Raw genomic sequence first — 18,613 nt, forward strand, 5'->3', positions numbered from 1 at the left:
TATAAAAATATGCCACAACACTCAAGCCTTTCTTCTAGTTGTTGGGATATTCCTAGGCTCCTGCGGCCCCCCATCTGCCTGCTTTTACGGCCGCTGGGAGCTCCAATTGCCCCATCTGTAATCAGCATGGCTGAGTGCCACTTTTATTTTAAACGTGGTTCTGCCGCGCTCACTGTTGCATCGGGGAGGGGGGTGGGGGAGAATCCCCAGAGCAACCGGCCTCTTCGTGCTTGCGACTCACTGCCGCTTTGGGGAATCCCTACTCTATCGTGGTTCCTGGCACGGCTGGCCTCTTTTCTTTGTGGCTCGCCGCTGTGTTTAATTTCAGCTCTTCCAGCCCGTGGCAGCCACAGGGTCGGGCTTCTTCACCGCCACGGGCCTGGACACTGCCACTCCTCCCAGCCCCCTCAAATCACCCCACCCCTGGGCTATGAGATGCCCCCCTTCTTCCTGCCCCACCGGCCAATCAGAGGCTTCCTCCTCCCACTGGCAGGAAGAACGGAGGTGGTTTCCCATTGGCCCGTGGGGGCAGGAAGAAGGGAGGAGGTTTCCCATTGGCCCGCGGGGGCAGGAAAAAGGTAAAGGGAAATATAAGGGGCTGTGGGACACCGGGAGCCACGACACACCAGCTGGTGCTTGGTGACAAATTGGTGTGTCGCGACACACCGGCTGAGAAGCGCTGCTCTAGGATATACATGTTTAAATCTCTCTCAGAGGCCAAGCAGGATGATAGTCCTTACACATTGGTGATTTCATCAGATGGAGCCCGATGCGGAAAACTTATGTCAACGTTTCAAGAAACTTTGACTAGGTACACTGAGCATGCCTAGCAATGCCCTATACTACGTGTCCACATGGGGTCCCTCTTCAGTCTCTCTTTTTCTGCAGAGTTGTCAGCATTGCGGTTGGATTGAGCTTTAAAACTTTGGCTTTTTGCCTTGTGGAAGATTTATTTTGTGGTTTTTCGCTGTCTCCCATTGAAATTCCGTTGCTGGGTCCCTCTTGGTACCTTCCCATAGTGTCCCCCGGTCAGGGTTTTCGGCGTTTGGGTAAGTTTCCTTTTGCGGTCGGTTCCCCTCCATGGTGGCAGTGCCTCAGTGCCCGTATTCCATTGACACCCGCAGTCATTGTTCTGTATTTTTCCATTTGTTTCGCCCCGTCATGGCCACGTCTGGCTTCTGCTGATGTACCCAGTGCCTGAGGGCAGTGTTAATCACCAATCCAAATGAGGTTTGCATCCTCTGCCTGGGTGCATCGCATGACGACAGGGGTTGCCGCTTGTGCACCCAGAGGACCCTGAAGGGACATGACTTCAACTCGACAAGATGGACAGTCTCTTCGGGTTGAAGAAGTCTGAGCCATCAGCATTTGAGGACCTCTGAGCCGCACTGATGGACACCACGTCACTATCGGTTCCGTCGAGGTTGCCGGTAGATAGGGGTGCTGGAGACCAACCATTGTCAATCTCCTCCGGGCCGAGGACGTCAGGTTCATTGTCCTCAACCTCTGTAATGTGGAAAGACTGGGCCAAGCATTGTGGGAAGACTAAGAATCATTGGCACTGGTAATGGTCACTGCACGATGCCAGACATGGGGATGCATTAGCTTTTACCGCAATGCCCCCAAAGCGACTACATGGTGAGAAATGCCAAACCTTCATCCATGCCCAGGGTCTGCGACGGAGTCCACCGGTCCTGATGCCAGTTGCTGATTACCTTCGCGGGTCCGAGGAAGATCTGGCCACCCCTTCTTCCTCCCAGTTGTTGTTGGCATTGGCAGCGTTTGAGGAGGAGCTGATGTGTTGAGTCCAGCTAGCGGTGGAGTGGGCACTACAAGGCTTGGGCCCGCGGCACGGATGGTACCGGAGCCAATGCCACCCATGCTCTTACTGCTTCTGGAGAAGGTTAGTGTGCTCTTCGGAACCTTACCGCCCCAACTGGTGTCTGTTCCTGGGATGGCACCGGTGCTCGGCCAGGCACTTGAGGCCTCCCCCTACCGATACGGTGGTCATCGCCAGTTCCTCTGAGGAGGAAGCTCTGCCGAGGCCAGCAGTCCCTGTCCAGTTCTGTTGGTACTTGCACCTCTGGACGTCAGCTGAGCACCTAGGGCCCCATCTCCTGTGGTATACAGTGAGGATGAGGGTCTCTACGATCCCTGGGAGGATGATTGGATGGTTTCCCATCAGACCCTTCTCCTCCAGAGGATCCAAGGAGTTCCCCACCTGAGGACTTGACCTTTTGCGGGTTTTGTCAGGTTGATGGCGGAGGCCGTTCTGTTCCAAATTTTGACTGAAGAAGATGCCAGGTGTAAAATTCTTGAGGTTCTTCAGTGTAGCCTCCTAAGGAGATTGCGGCAGCCTCGGTACACGAGATCTTTACGGAGTTGCTGAGGATGTTGAAAACCCCCTCATATTGCCTCCCGTGAATAGGAAGGCGGACTGGTTTACCTTGTCCAGAAGGCTGCCGGATTCGATAAGCGATAGCTGCCCCACTAATCGATGGTGGTTGAATCTGCCCTCAAGAGGGCCTAGCGCTCTCAGACCCACTCCTTGGCACCCCCCTGGAAAGACCACAGAGCGTTGGATGCTCTTGGGAAGATGGTGTTATAAGGCGGCACCATGCTTATTGCCTGCTTCGCTGCCTTCCAACTCTACATGAGCCAATACTCGCAGGACAACAGGAAGCAGGTGCAGGAGGACGCTGAGCAGCTGTCTCAGCAGCAAGACACCCTTATGTCACTGATGCACAAGGGTTTGGAGTGTGGAATACACAAGGTCTGTGCAACTTATGATGATTTCAAAATGGCATAGAGAGTCTCTGCAGCGGGAATTGGCGCCCGCAGGCTGGCATGGCTGTGGGCTTTGGATCTCAGACCAGAAGTGCAGGAATGACTTACTGAGGTGCCCCACACTGGAGAGAGTCTCTTCGGAGACAGAGTGAAGGATGCTGTGGCCCGACTCCGGGACCTTCATGAAACCCTCCAACAACTCTCCACCAGTACTCCGGAACTGTCCTCCTCATCCAGGAAGCTGTCTAGGCAAGGGCCCAGGAAGTCCTTCTTGCGCCAGAGGAAGTACTTTCCTCTACCTCCTCAGTCCCGTACACACCATCAGTGCTCCCATGGCCGATCCAGGCAGCAGAGAGCTCCCAAGCCCCAGCCAGCTCCTCAGTCAACTCCGGGGATGGGGTTTTAACTGGGCTATAGGGAGCATAAGTCAGTTGCCCATATCTGGGATGATGGACCCTCTGGTCGGGGGCAGGCTGTGGTTCTTTGCGAATAGGTGGCACAGTGTAACCTCTGACCAGTGAGTTTTATCCATCTTCCGCCAGGGGTACCAATTAAACCTATTGGTGGTCCTGCTTGATGGACTCTGGTACTATCAAGCTAGGGTGAGAGAACATAGTAGAAATCTCTTCTTTCTGAGACTTTTCTCACTCCAAATGGCATCAAATCTTCACTGAGGTGTACCGTGTAGTTCGTACATCTCACTCTGAATGGAAAACTGGGCCCTAAACCACCACCAACACTTCATCTTGAGCTATTAGCTGGCCCTCCTATAGGCATATAAATAGTTGAATACAGTGAAGGCCTCCTCAGAGTCTGTCTGTCTCTCTCCCCCGCCCCATCCCAAATAAATGGCCAAATTCTAACGCAAATTGTGTTACGGTTGTTTTGGCCATATCACATAGCTTAATGCCAGGAAAAAAAGTATATTTAATTCCAGTGTTAAAATCATGAGATAGCATGCGTTATGCTATTGCATGGTGCAATATTGCCCTCATTTTAATTAATCCCGCCCCTTCGAAAAATTTGCATTTGCGCCGTACGATAATCGTATTATCGCGTACGTTAACACCATAACGCATTTTGATGAATGACCTTGTAAGTTCCTAATAATCGAATCACCAACTACAACAGTCGTCTCAACTTTTCTGTCCTGGGCACGTGCCCCTGGAGGCATATCCTTGGTGCGAGAGGAAGGTTCATCACATTGAGAGCAAATCCTAGCTACAGGAATCCTTCCTGCCTCATCAAAGTGATGCTCTCCTTCGAGATGACCTTTCTCCTCTAAGGCAGCACAGGGACTATTAGCTTGTAAGTGGAACTGCATTACTATGACCCTGAAAGTATCCTCTATATACTTCTCTGTCTCCCTTAGCTCCTCCAGAGATTGGACTTGTTCTCTGTGGGCTTGGAGCTCTTTGCATCTAGTGCACACATACCTCTTGCCAACTGAGAGATAATCGTACATGTTGAAGTCAGTGCAAAAGACTAGATAGCCTCCCCCTCACTAGTGGACTACTATCTGCATCTTGATTTTGTGGATTTGCTCATATTAAAAAGGGGTATATAAAAGTTTCTATTTTATAACCTGGCAAAGCAAGGTGCATAGGTATGTTACCTGCATATATTTATACCTGCTAATTATTTGGTATACAATTCTTTATAGACAGTACTGACTGGGCGAGGGATTAGGGTAAAATAGGGGGAGTTCAGGCTGAAGAACCAGGAGGGTCTTGATGACATAGAGATAAACTGAGCAAACTGGTGGACTTAAATGGTAAAACTAGTAACTTCTTTCACATGCACATGTTACAAAATTTGATGATTTGCATGCATAAAAGCAAACATGTGTAAGAGACATCTCCATGTTTAAATGATTCAAATTAGGAGCATGAGTACTCACGCTTAGATTTTTTTTTTTTTTAAACTTTTTTTTAATTGAAATTTTATATGTGCAAACAAGAATACACTTGTTAGAAAATTACATGAGAGAAAGCCCACCATCACAAAAAGTAGACTCAGTCCCACATAAAAATAATAAGAAATAGGGAGACACAAGAAAGGACATAAGGAGCGAGATATCAATCTATATGCAATGTGTTACAAAAGAAAAGAGGAACATGCTAAGTAATATATAAGGCCGGACGATTAATAAACTGGAAAAAAAGATATGGCTTAAGTATGCGCATCAAGGTAAACACGCAAATGATCAGGATCAAAATAAACAAAGCTGGATCCTGAATGAAGGATTCCACATTTGCATCGGTATCTGAGAATAAACTTCGCTCCAAGTGCCACAGGTTCAGTTTGCAAACTTAGGAACTATTTACGACATTCTTGAGTAGAGCCTATGATGTCAGGGTAGATCCAGACCCGTTGGCCGTAGAAAGTGGAAAGTCTATTACAGAAAAAGGCTCTGAGAACAAAATCTCAGTCATGAGAAAAAACCAAAGAAATAAATAAAGTCCCACGTTGAGAAATAGGTACTTCAATAGATGATTCCAAAGGTTGAGTCGGATTGGGATCCATATCTTGAGGTTGAGAGGATATATTAGTATCCATAGATTTTAACATGTTTATTTTAGAGATAGTTTGTGTATCTTCCAAAGGTATTTTGAGAAACACAAACATATAGAAACATAGAAATGACGGCAGAAGAAGACCAAACAGCCCATCCAGTCTGCCCAGCAAGCTTTCGCACTTTTTTTTTCTCTCTCATACTTATCTGTTACTCTTGGCTCTTAATAACCTTTTTTATTCTATTTCCCTTCTACCCCCGCCATTAATGTAGAGAGCAGTGTTGGAACTGCATCTAAGTGAAATAGCTTAATTAGTTAGGGGTATTAACCACCACGATAAGCAAGCTACATCCATGCTTATCTGTTTATCCAGACTATGTAATTCAGTCCTTGTTGGTTGTTGCCTGAATATAGATCTACGTTTCTTCATTCTCCCCTGCTGTTGAAGCAGAGCGCCATGCTGGCTATGCATTGAAAGTGAAGTATCAGTCTTGTTCCCCTGCCGTTGAAGCAGAGAGCTATGCTGGATATGTGTGAAGTGTAAAACTTTCTTCTCTGCCATTGAAGCAGAGAGCTATGCTGCATTGAAAATGAAGTATCAGGCTTATTAGTGAAAAGAATATTTTTTAAACATATCTATAGCTGAAATGAGATTAGTTTGAGGAAAGTTCAAATACCGAAGACAATTTTCAGTATGTTCCAATCTCCTCAACTGAAGTGTATCAGACTTAGTCTTTTGAACTTTCTGTATAGTTGAAATTTGATTTTCCATATCTTCCGTTTTCTTAGAATGCGAGTGCAGTTCGTTTTCAATAACTTGAATACGAGGTAAAACAGTAGAAGTAGCAATAGATTTCTGAAGTACCATTCTAGCAGACCCAAACTGAGTCCAAACTGAGGGCAAAGAAGGGCGAAGAAGAAAAAAATCACGTAAGTGCCCGGGGTAACCGCAATAATTTAAAAGGAAGGAGGAAAATTGTGGTGTCTCCAAAAAACAAAATTAGCCATAATTGCTGGCCAACTTAAAGTCCCATCACAAAAAATAGTCAATAATAAAAATTGAAGCACAGTTGAAGAAGAATAGCCAACTATAACTGAAAACAAAAGATGCTTTTGTAAGCGAACCTAGCACCTATAAATATATATGCAGGGTAAAAAGCATACAACACAAGTACCTTTCTTTACACAAAATATAGAGGGGGAGCATATTATCCAGAGCCACACACCCGAGCACACACAGTCATCTTTTAGCGCCAGCCAAAAGTGGGAAAAAATCAATGAAAAAAAAGAAATAGAATATTTAGAAAAAAACATAATCAGTCCCTTGCCTGCTCAAGTGAAAGTTGGCAGTCAAAAACAAGACACTGCAGCATATATCCACAGAATCAGTGACAGTTGGTGTCCTTGGCAAGTCCACCCAATACAGTCAATTTGGGGAAGAGAGAGTGCAGCAAAATCCAAGGATACTATGTAATTTCATCAGTTTTTAAGTGTGGACATAAATCTGTCAATTTGATCTTTAGCAGTGATGAAGGTAGACATCCCCCTCCCCCCCTTCATGACTGAAAGAATTTGAGCTTTGCAGGGAACAAGACAGAAAATGTAATTCCCTTGCATATAAGCTCTTGCAAATCAGATTCAAGGCTGCCTGGTTCGCTGATACTTTGGCAGAGTAATCATTGAATAGCAAATGTTCCTGTTCGTACCCAGATCAGTCCAGACACCTGGGTTTTGAATCCCTGACAGCAGATGGAGACAGAGAAAAGTTCACTGACAAACTAGTGTGCCACCTGCAGTCCCTCAATATTTCTCTGTCTTCAGCAGAATGGTGATGGTGCAGACCTGCAGTTTGGAGAGGGCAAAAAAAAGGATAGAGAGTTTAAAGAAGATTTTTGAATCCTCCTGGGGAGTTGTAGGGTTCTGGTGGAGCCATTCTCCCTGGTTCAAAGTGGACGAGCAAGGGGTTGGTGACTCTTCTGATAGCTTGCTCCAGATTTCCTTGAGGTGGACATCTGGTGGTCCAGTTTCCTCAACCTCTGAGAGGCAATGTGTGTGGCTCGCTAACAACTCTGTGCAGCAAACGTGGAGGAACAGATATGTATGCTTTTCTGATTGTTACAGGGGCTGATTGCTAAAGCTGTCTTTAAAAAAAAAAAAAAAAAAAAGCTTCCTTTGCTTTTCTTTGTGTGCTTGCATCAGCGGCTGATTATTTGAGTGGGCACAGGGCAGTCCAGTGGTTCTTGCTGAGGCAGACAGGTCTCCCGGGGCAGTGAAGGCTCTGACTGGTACAGCTAGAAGATCGCAGCTCCAGAACACGTGCTTCCAGTCATGGCTTGCAATATGGCATGTTGCGCTTGTGGGGGCTTGCAGTCACAACTCAGTAGAGAAGGCTTATGCTCTGAATGTTTTTCCGGGGGAGAAGGCACGTTAGGGATGCTTCCCTCATGATCTAAGCCGGCCTCTTTGGTGCCAATGCCCAGGCCTGCCACGGGAAGTTGTTCGTGCTGAGCAGGAATGTCGGACATTTTGTCTCCTCCTGTACAGCCTTCAACAACTGTTGGGGAGGCCTGGGGATCGCCGCCGGGGAGACTATGATGCAGATGATAAGGATTATGAGGAGTCTCATGCTTTTTTACCTGATTTTGTTCTCCTCATGCACAAGACATACTTGGCCAGGAAGGAGGCGAGGTATCGCTCTAAGGCCTGGTCCCGCTCCATAGTTGAGTCTTGGTCAAGGGATAAACCTGCTCCATCCAAGAGGAGGCGTACAGATGGCATTTGGCATGCTTTGGTTCTTTCCTCGCCATCTGGTGGTCAGCAGGGGGGACACTGATAACTCTGAGAGTCCCAAAGCAACAGCAGGGAACTCCCAGGTCGCAGGTACGTTACCGGATGTGGTGGACCTGGATGGAGAGCCAGAGGAGGTTCCTGTGGCCGAGGGAAATGTTCCCAAATTGGTGCACCTTTTCCGTAGAGAAGAGCTCTGGCCTTTTGATTCCGCAGATTCTTCAGGAGTTGGGGATCAAGGTAGATCAGAAAGAATCTGATTTGGAGGGAGCGGATCCCATCTTGGATGGTGTGTGCAGTCCGGTGAAGGCTTTTCCTTTTCATAAACTGGTAAAAAAAAGTTGGTAGTTTGGGAGTGAGACACTCTGGAATCCAGCTAAATGGTATGCAGAGCTATGCAACGCTCTGTTACCGGAGGATACGTTGGAATTGCTACCTCTGCCTAAAGTTGAGACCTCAGTGTTGGTATCATGAAGAAAACCATGATGGTGGCAGGCTCTGCCATTGTAAGGGATGTGCAGGATCGCAAGTTGGAGCTGCAGTCAAAAGAATCTTTGAGATTTGGGCCCTTGGCATAAGGGCTGCGGTGTGCAGCTATCTTATGCAGAGGGCATGTCTGTGTTGGGTTCAGGAATTGCAGGAGAAGCGGGTGGTATCGGGTCTGGCAGCACAGCAAGCTGAGCATCTGGAAGCGGCCGTGGTGTATGGGGCGGATGCCTCCTTTGATTTGATCAGGACGTCTTCCGGGATCATGTCATTGGCAATCTCAGCTAGGAGGTTGGTGTGATTGTGCAACTGGTCAGCAGATGTGTGATTCAAATCTTAGATGGGTGCTCTTCCATTTAAGGGCAGGCTCTTGTTTGGAGAGGACCTGGAACAGATAATGAAGCATTTAGGAGATTCTAAAATGCATAAGTTGCCAAAAATTAAGCCAAAGGTCAGGAGTTTTTTTTTTCCTGCTCAGGCATGGTTTTGAGACAATGGAAAGTTTCACCAAACCAAGGGATCATAGGGACCTCAGAGACAGGCTGCAGTCAGGACTCAGTCCTTTCGGGTGGGAGTCGAAGGCCATCCCGAGACAATCCTGGTGCAGGGGGAGCAAAGTCCTTGCAGTGAAGTGAGGATGGTCCATAATTTTTGGTTACCGCTGGCACATTTGGCACTCTCTTACGAGGAGTGGACCAAAATGACCATGGACGAGTAGGTCTTAAGTGTGATAAAAAGACAGCTATGCGTTAGAATTTGCTCAACCATACGAGATACTATCCTCATGTCCCCGCGTGCTTCTCACATGAAGCGGTTGGTGGTTCAAGATACTGTGAACCTCCTACACTATCTAGGAGCTATAGTGCCCATTCCTTAAGAGGAGCAAAGAACAGGTTGGTATTCTATTTATTTTGTATTACTGAAGAAAGAAGGGACGTTTCACCCAATTCTGGACTTGAAAAAGATGAATGCTGTCCTCAAGGTTCCTCGCTTTCTCATGGAGACCCTCAGGTCAGTCATCATGGCAGTGCGCAGAAGAGTTTTTGGTGTCTGGATCTTACAGAGGCTTATCTCTATATTGCCAACAGACAGGAGTATCAGCATTTTCGGAGGTTTATGGTTCTAGGAGAACATTTTCAGTGTAGGGCTCTTCCGTTCGGGTTGGCAACAACTCCACAAACATTCAACAAGGTGATGGTGGTAGTGATGAAAGCCTTGAGATGAGAGGTGGTGCTGGTTCATCTGTATTTGGACAACTAGCTCATCAGGGCGAAGTCGGAGGAGCTCTGTCGTCCTTTATTGCAGAAGGTGCTGCGAAGGTTGCAGTCTTTAGGCTGGGTGGTGAATCTTGCGAAGATCCATCTTATTCCCTCCCAGTCCCTGGAATAGCTAGGGGCTCGACTCAGTAGGCAGGAGGGGAGAGTATTCTTCATGGAGGGGAGAATATTGAAGTTACAGGGGCAAGTTCGTCATCTGTTGGAGCTTTTGGTGCCCAGGGTGTGGGGCTATTTGTAAATCCAGGGTTCTATGGCTTTGACATAGGAACTAGTGCCTTGGACATTTGCACTTATGTGGCCTCTTCAGAGGGTTCTTCTCTCCCACTGGAATCTGTTGGAGAAGTTTCAGCTTCCCCTTCTGCTCAAAGGGAAAGGAGGGACAATCTTTTGTGGTAGCTTCTTTGGTCCAGACTGGAGCGAGGTGTGCAGTTAGAAGTTCCAGATTGGGTGGTTCTCACCACTGATGCCATCTTTTTGGGCTGGGGTGCAGTGTGTCAGGATCAGTCTGCGCAGAGCCAGTGGTCAAAGAAAGAGGCTTCTTGGTCTATCAGTCGGTTAGAGATGAGAGCATTGAGGTATGCTTTATGTGCCTTTCTGCTACGGTTGTGCGGTCGTCCGGTGAGCGTTCTCAGACAATGCAACGACTGTGGCCTGCATCAACCGGCAGGGAAGAATCAGGAGTCAGGCTATACTCAGGAGTTGATTCTCTGAGTGCAGGACCACTTGGTGAGTATAGCAGCACCTCACGTTGCTGGGGTTTACAATGTTTAGGCAGATTTTCTCAGTCAGAGGAAATTAGATCCCAGAGAGTCGGAGCTGTTGGAGATGGCAATGACTCTCATTTGCAACTTGATCAGGGCTGTCTGTGGGAAGACAATAGCATAGCCAAGGAAGTATAGGAGAAAAGGGGATTTTATTTCTTTCTGTGATCTGATATTTGAAGACCCTGCACAGCTTAACTTTTTAGAAGGCTTCAGGGGGGTATATGATGCTATCCAGCCTGTATCCATGAACTTACAAATCCCCAAAAGGAAACTTTAAAAAACACCAGTCTCTTAGTTATTGCAGACTCGGTAGCCAGAACATTATATAGTCTGACAACTTGGTTCTCTTACCACAGAGAAACTCTTTTCCTATGGTAGCCCACAGATTTTGGTCTCCCAGCCTCACCTAGAAAACTCACAAAGGAAAAAGAGGGCAAAAAGCTGGAAAATTAATGTGTCCAAGAACAGGCTTCTTATGTAAACACCACTTTGATTTTTCAATGGAAAAGCAATATATCAAATGCAATAAACTAACTATGATATAAAAGTTACATAAGGAAAAAATAAGTGAGTTGTGGGATATTTGAAGAGTACAAAAGAGCAACTAAAACTGTATATGAACATAACATTTATAGTGAAAACAAATGCTTTTCATTAATTGGCAAGTGCACTTCTTACCTGCTGGTTTATTTATTTTAGATGGAGATATGAAAGGCCGTGCTAACATCCTGATAACAGAGCTGTTTGATACTGAGCTGATTGGAGAAGGAGCTTTACCAAGCTATGAACATGCTCACAAGCATCTTGTACAGGTGTGTTGGTACCTACAGATAATGTATGTCTAAATTAGACTATATACATGTGTTCTTATGGATATACTGCATATTTATATATATATATAGATATGAATGCAAAGATGAAGGAACACTGTAATTTAAGAAAAGAATTCTAATTTATTATAAAGAAAAAGGTTTAAAATAATTTATGAAACTGTATTAAAATGAATACATTTCATATTGAGTGAAAGATACAGCAACTGCCATGGATTACTAACAATGACTTTTTCTAATCTGTAAAATTAAAGACTGTCTTGCCCAGGGATATGCTGTTCATAAGCTAATAATCCTCTTTCAGGGCAATATACAATCTGTTGTGCTGGATCCATGCACAGGATGCAGCAACGAAGAATTTGCAGCTTTAATGAGCGTGAAACAAATATTCTAACCCCAGCAGAAGGCCTTGATGTTTTGCCGATGAACGGCTTCATCAGGGGCAGAATACCAGCGAACGTCACAATGTTTAAATACTGTTGAATAATAAAATATATTTCTAAAAACCATGCTTTTTTTACACATAATAAATAAAAAAGCCTTTGTATGTTTACTTACAGCATGTTTCAGCATCCATTATTCAATAAAAAGTCATTTTACCACAGTGTTACTGACAGAATACGTAGAATTGATATCAAGATGGTTTCAACATCTAAAACATGACAAAACAAAAACATTTTTTTTTCTAAGTCTATTATGAGAACAGCAGGGTGTTTGAATCTATGCTAGTGAAAATAAAGAAGGAGAGAATTTGTATAGAGCTTATGTGAGTCTTCTTTGCGCCCAGGGCTACGGGAGAAACCATACAGAGGCTGAATGCCGAAGTTGCGCAATAGAGTTTAAATACCAAAGTGTTGCATACGGAACTCTACTAGGCCCTTGCTCAAGCATTGGCTGACATTTAATTACACAATAAAACAAGTGCAGTTTTTTGTCCTTCAACATATAGAACTTCCCTGAACTTCCCTGGGGTAGTGACTTCGATGCAGAGAACAAGAAATTATATACAATTGGCGCATGGTCTATCCACATGGGTCTAAACACCGTTATTGAATGGGAAGCCTTTTTATGATTTGAGTATACGTAAAGTGCATATAAAATGTCTGATTCAGAAAGCTATTCACAGTTTTTCATTCAGCCACTCTTGTTCTAACATCCCCACTCCATTTTGCAATTGCCTAGTAGAGTCCTGTGTGTTTGTAATAAAATAAAGTATAAGTTTGTTTTTGTTTTTATTAAATTGTAGTTTTCCTTCATCTTTGCATTCATACATATATGTATTAGGTTGGAACTAACTTAGCATTTTTTCTGTAGGGTTTTCTGAAAAGGCAGGGTTCATCTTTCATAGGGCCCTGCGGTCTTTGTTCCCCTTTTTAAACCAAGGTAGATTTATCTTTTTTTTTTTTTGCGACCATGTTGTACACCAGTTCATCAGGGCGGCACCACTCATGTTTGTCATCAAGTTGTTTGGTTTGGCTGTTTGTTTTTTGTCCGATGTTCTTACCGGAGAAAAATGCTTAAATAAGTGCTCCCTGTGTGAGAATTTAATGTCTTTCCTGACTTCACCGTATGCAGAAGCATTTTGAGATATGTAAGTCTGGCCCATCAGTATCTGAGGCACTGACACTGAAGGAGCTGCATTGACTGCTGACAGTGCAACAACATAGAGGACCACGTGGATAGACCATTGTCTATCCCCCACCCACCCAAAGAAGATGAAAGGTTCATTCCCTGTAAGTACCCGGATCAGTCCAGACCTTGAGTTGAGCCTCCTTTCCAGCAGGTGGAGACAGACTAAAACTGAAAAGGTGCCCTATATGAGGACAGAGCCCATCCTGTAACCCTTCAGTATTTGTCTGTCTCCCAGCAGGTGGATCAGCTCACCCTTCAGTCTCCTGATTCGGCTTCTTAGCCGGCTATCCTTATCTTTTTTGGATCAAGCAAGTACTTAATTCTTAGCTGTTTTTTTTCCTTTCATAGAAATAATAAAGTACATCCGTTAGGATTCTTTTTCTTGTACAGGAGACAGTGCCGTCTCCTAGTCTTGCCGGACTCAAGGGGGCTTAGCCCCTTGTGCGCTGCATAGCCTGAGTCCGTTTGCGCTTCCCAGTGTGGGGACCGAGACTGGTGGTCAGGTTCTCGTCTCCCCCTCCTCTGGCTGCCGAGGGGGCTTAGAGCCCAGTGCTGTGCTCAGTTAAAAAAAAAAAAAAAAGTTTTAATATTTGTATTGTAAACTTTTTCAACACTTGTAAATTATTTTTTATAATTTTATTCTTTGGTGTTCAGGGGGCTCGAACCGGCAGCCATACAGGCAGGAGTCAGCAGGTTCCTCCCCTGCTTCTCTCCTGCCGGCGGGCTGCCAATCATTTTTATTTTTATACTTTTTTTTTCTCTCAGTGCGGCTCCTGCAATGGCGCGGCCGGCAGCCTCCCTTTTTTGTGGGCTGCCCGCTTCGCGTTTTTCGCAGGAGGGACTTTGCTCTGCCTGCCTGCCGGGTGGGGAAGGCCCCTCCTTGGCAGGGCAGGCAAATCTAGCCCGGGGATTGAATCCCCAACGCATGGCCAGGCCATTCCCGGGTTGGCAAAGCCCGGGAACGGTGGCCATCTTGGATTTTTCGGCAGCTCCCGTTTTGGAGTTGCCTGGGGCTGGGGAGCCGAATTTTTTGGAGCTAACCCCTGATTTAAGCCCCGAGGCCCCCTAGGACGTGATCCCTGATCCCCCTGCCCCTCCCCCCGGGAGTTCCAGGCCCCATTTTTCTCCGGAATTTGTTCTGCTTATGCGTAAATCCTATCTAGCTAGCCTGCAGGAGGAGGGGGAAGCCCCCTCTGACAACCCTCAGCAAAAATTCCTCGCTCTGCGCCGTTGACTTGTGCCCCGGCTGCAGAGCCCCGGGGTCCCTTCGGGTGTGGGTGGTCCCAGGTGTGCCCCCCCCCCTCTTGATCCCCCAGTGGACCTGGTCCTCCCGGACCCCGACCCCCTTTCGGATTCCACGGCAATCCTCCCTCCCCTGGAAGGGGAAGACCCCAGGGCCCTCCGTATGTTCCAAAGGGAGGAGTTGGAGCCCCTCATCCCCTTTGTCCTCCAGGAATTAGAGTTGGAGGGGCCCTCTGCGGATACCCTCACGGACTCCTTGCCTAAAAATATGGACCCGGTCCTGGCGGGACTCAGGGCTTTGGCAAGCGCTTTTCCATTTCATTCAATGCACAAGCTATTGCTCCTGCGGGAGTGGGAGGCCCCTGAAGCAGGACTCTGGGTGGGGTGTGCTATGGACAAGCTATATCCCCTCCCGGAGGACGGTTTGGAAAACTTGAGAAATCCCTCTGTGGATTCCTACGTTTCTGCGGTCATCAAACACACTACTATCCTGGTGGAGGGATCTACAGCCCTGAAGGACGGGCAGGACCGCAAACTTGAAGCGCACATGAAACGCATTTTCGAGGTCTTGGCCCTGGGGGTCTGCGCGACTGCTTGCAACAGTCTCATGTTGCGGGCTGTTCTTAGGTGGACCCAACAGCTACTCGGGGCCCAGGATCTTCTTGAGGCGGAGCAGGCCGAGCGTTTAGAAGCTGTCATCGCCTATGGGGCTGATGCGCTCTACGACCTCCTCCGCGTCCAGGCAAAAGTGATGGCCTCGGCGGTGTCAGCTAGGTGACTCCTTTGGCTACGCAATTGGTAGGCTGACCCGTCCTCCAAGGCACGGTTGGGCTCGCTGCCCTTCAAAGGTAAGTTGCTGTTTGGTGAGGACCTGGAGAAGCTTATGGATTCCTTGGGGGACAATAAGATCCATAAGATCCCGGAGGATCGGCCGAGACCAGCATGCTCCTTCACACCCTCCCCTCCTCGTTTCCAGGGACAGAGACAGTATACCCCACGTGGACGGGGTGGTGCCACGAGGGGTTATTCTTCCCGGTCTCAGTCTTGGTGGCAGCCCTTTCGTGGACGTCGGCCCTTTCGCGAGGGCCAGCCCGCATGCACCACCCCTAAGCCTGCCACTCAATGAAGGTCAGCCGGCCCATTCCTCGATCCCGTTTCTGGGCAGTCGTGTCTCCCATTTTCTCGAGGAATGGGTCAAGATCACGTAGGACCAGTGGGTCCTCGACATTGTATGAGAAGGGTATGTCTTCGAGCTTGTCCGCGACCTACCGGATCTCTTCCTATTCTCCCCTTGTAGGTGCTCCAAACGAGAAGCGGTGGAGCAAACCATCACCAGACTACTGAGCCTGGGCGCAGTTGTCCCGGTCCCGGAAAGAGAGCTTGGCGTAGGCCAGTATTCCATCTACTTTGTTGTTCCCAAGAAGGATGGGGCCTTTCGGCCGATCCTGGACCTCAAATGAGTCAACAAAGCCCTCAAAATCCCGTGTTTTCGCATGGAAACGCTGCGAACGGTCATCGCGGCGGTTCGCCTCGGAGAGTTCTTCGCCTTGCTCGATCTGATGGAGGCGTACTTCCATATCCCGATCCACCACGATTATCAAAACTATCTTCGCTTCCACATTCTCAATCGGGACTTCCAGTTTTGGGCCCTAACATTCGGCCTTGCGACTGCGCCTTGCACCTTCACCAAGATCATGGTGGTGGTGGTGGCGGTGGCAGCCCTTCGTCGGGAAGGCATCCTAGTTCATCCCTATCTGGACGACTGGCTTGTGCGGGCTAAGTCGGAGGTTCTCTGCAAACAGGAGGTAGATCGGGTATTGGCCCTCCTCATGTCTCTAGGGTGGATAGTGAATTATTCCAAAAGCAATTGGGAGTTCCTGGGAGCACGCTTCGACACCCGACTCGGCAAAGTCTTTTTGCCTCGTGCACAGGCCCTCAAGTTGATCGACCAGATCCGGGACTTGATCTCACTGCCTCTTCCAACGGCCTGGGACTACTTGCAGGTTCTAGGGTCCATGGCTTCCACCATCGATCTAGTCCCCTGGGCATTTGCTCATATGCGTCCGTTACAGAAAGCTTTGCTATCACGTTGGCAGCCGGTGTCTGAACAGTATCATCGCTGACTTGCAGTGGTGGCTTTCGCTCCCCCATCTCCTCCGGGGTATGCCCCTTCAGTCTCCACAGTGGATGATAGTGACCACGGACACCAGTCTCTCGGGCTGGGGGGCAGTCTGCCTGTCCCCGTCCACCCAGGGGATATAGTCACCTATTCAGTCTCACTGGCACATCAATCGGCTGGAGGCCAGGGCAGTGCGTCTGGCTCTGCAGGAGTTCTTGCCCCTCATACGCGGCAAAGTGGTAAGAGTGCTATCCGACATCTCCACCACTGTGTCATACATCAACCATCAGGGGGGCACCCGCAGTAGCCTGGTAGATCCCCATCCATATCCCAGGAATATTCCAAGCCCAGCTGGTAGGCCAGGGGCATAGACCTGGATCTCATCCGGCTAGCAGACAAGGTCTCACAGAGGGAAGCACTTGTCACTTGGCCCTATACCCCAAAGAACATCTGTGTCTTGGGGAAGTTTCTCCCCTGATGGGCTAGTAATCACCATCAGTATGGTGATTACCAAACTGTGCTTATCCTCCAGGCGGCAACAAGAACTGGAAAGGAGAAGGTCTCCTCCTGAGGACCTCTCCTTTTGCCATTTTTATCTAGAGAATGACAAAGGTTATTCCATTTACCTTATCAAAGGAGTAAGATGCTGAACATCCTCTGATTTGTGGAGCCCTCTAAGGATATCATGGCAGTGCCAGTTCATGAAATCTAAGTGAGGATGTGAAAGAACCCTTCTCTGTGGCTCCAGTAAACAAAGAGGCAGACGTGATAGTCTGGTCCAGAAAGCTCCCAGATTTGAGAAATAACTGCCGCACCAGTCTGTAGTAGTTGAATCTGCTCTCAAGATGACCAAGAGAAATAAGACCCATTCATCCAAGCCCCCAAAGGATTTTCATACCCTCCTGGGAGTAATGTTTTTCAGGGAACTATACTCAATGCCTGCATAACATCCTTTCAACTTTGCATAGGCCAGTGCATGATAGACATGAAGATGGTGAAATAAGCAGCTGAGCAGCTTCCTCAGAAGCAGTGTGATGACTTAAAATCACTGGTGAACAAGGGTATGCTGTGTAGAAAACACATGGTCAGGACATGTTTGATGTTTTCAAGACAGCATGGAGATTCTCTGCAGTAGGTATTGAGGCCCACAGACTCACCTGGCTGTGGGCTGAAACCGCTGACAAGAAATACTGGAAACAGTTAGAAATGCCATGCAATGATAAACTCTGAAGTAAGTTTAGAGAAGGGGTGTCTCAGATTAAGGACCATTGTTTAATATTCTAGAACCTCACCACTGCTACTCCAACTCAATCTCCTCAATCAGGAGGTACCTGAGTGGCGTGCCGATTATGGCATTTCTTCTAGCAGAGGAGATATTTTACTCCACTTTCTTGGTCCTGATAGCAACAGAGTCCTTGTGCTTTTGCACATAGTAGCAGAGATCCCCAAAGCCATAGCCATCATTCTAACCAAAATCTGGGATGGTGTTTTGACTGGATTGTAAAGTGCATAACCGAGATCCCAATATCTGTGCTGGAGCACTTTTCTATTGGGGGCAGGCTGAAATTTTATGTAAATCATTGGCCCAGTATAACTTCTGACACTTAGGTCCTCAGCATAATATGAAAAGGATACAGACAATACTTGAAGTTAGCAAGTAGCTCATTTTTTCACGCAACGCATAATTAAGCTCTGGAATTCATTGCCAGAGGATATGGTTAGGGCAGTTTGTGTAACTGGGTTTAAAAAAGGTTTAGATAAGTTCCTAGAGCAGAAGTCCACGAACTGCTATTAATCAATAAGGATTAGAAGCTTGGGATTTATTCATTTAATGTTTGGGTACTTGTGACTTGGTTGACCCATGGTCTGACCCAGTATGGCATATCTTATGCTCTTATGTTGTTGGGCATCCCTCCAAATTACCCACCAAAATCTGCCTGGGTGGTATCTTAGCAAATGGATTTCTCTTCTCTCTTAAGAGGCCAAACTCATTCCATCAGGTGTAAGAGGAAGAAGATTCAATTCCAGGTATTTCCTGTTTCCAGAAAACTCAAAGAGATTCTGTTCCATCCTAGGGTCTTGAACAAGCTCCCGAAGAAGGAAAAGTTCAATATGGTTTTCCTGGGCATCTTGATTCCATTTTTAGAAAAAAGGGGCTAGGTATGTTCTCTAG

General features: G+C 47.1%; 1 protein-coding gene across 7 annotated transcripts in view; it reads left to right on the forward strand.

Moving 5' to 3' along the window:
- The window catches only part of PRMT7 (protein arginine methyltransferase 7), a 323,317-nt gene that overhangs the window by 30,417 nt on the left and 274,287 nt on the right, over positions 1-18,613 (forward strand). For all 7 annotated transcript variants that reach the window (XR_003857729.1, XM_029608658.1, XM_029608659.1 and 4 more), the window contains one exon: positions 11,317-11,429. Coding sequence is in view for 6 of the 7 variants with exons in the window: in XM_029608658.1 (XP_029464518.1) it covers positions 11,317-11,429 (113 nt within the window). In the remaining variant the exon portion in view is untranslated. The remainder of the gene's footprint in view (positions 1-11,316; positions 11,430-18,613) is intronic.

The sequence above is a fragment of the Rhinatrema bivittatum genome, chromosome 7 (assembly GCF_901001135.1).
Source record: "Rhinatrema bivittatum chromosome 7, aRhiBiv1.1, whole genome shotgun sequence".
Classification (NCBI taxonomy): Eukaryota; Metazoa; Chordata; class Amphibia; order Gymnophiona; family Rhinatrematidae; genus Rhinatrema; species Rhinatrema bivittatum.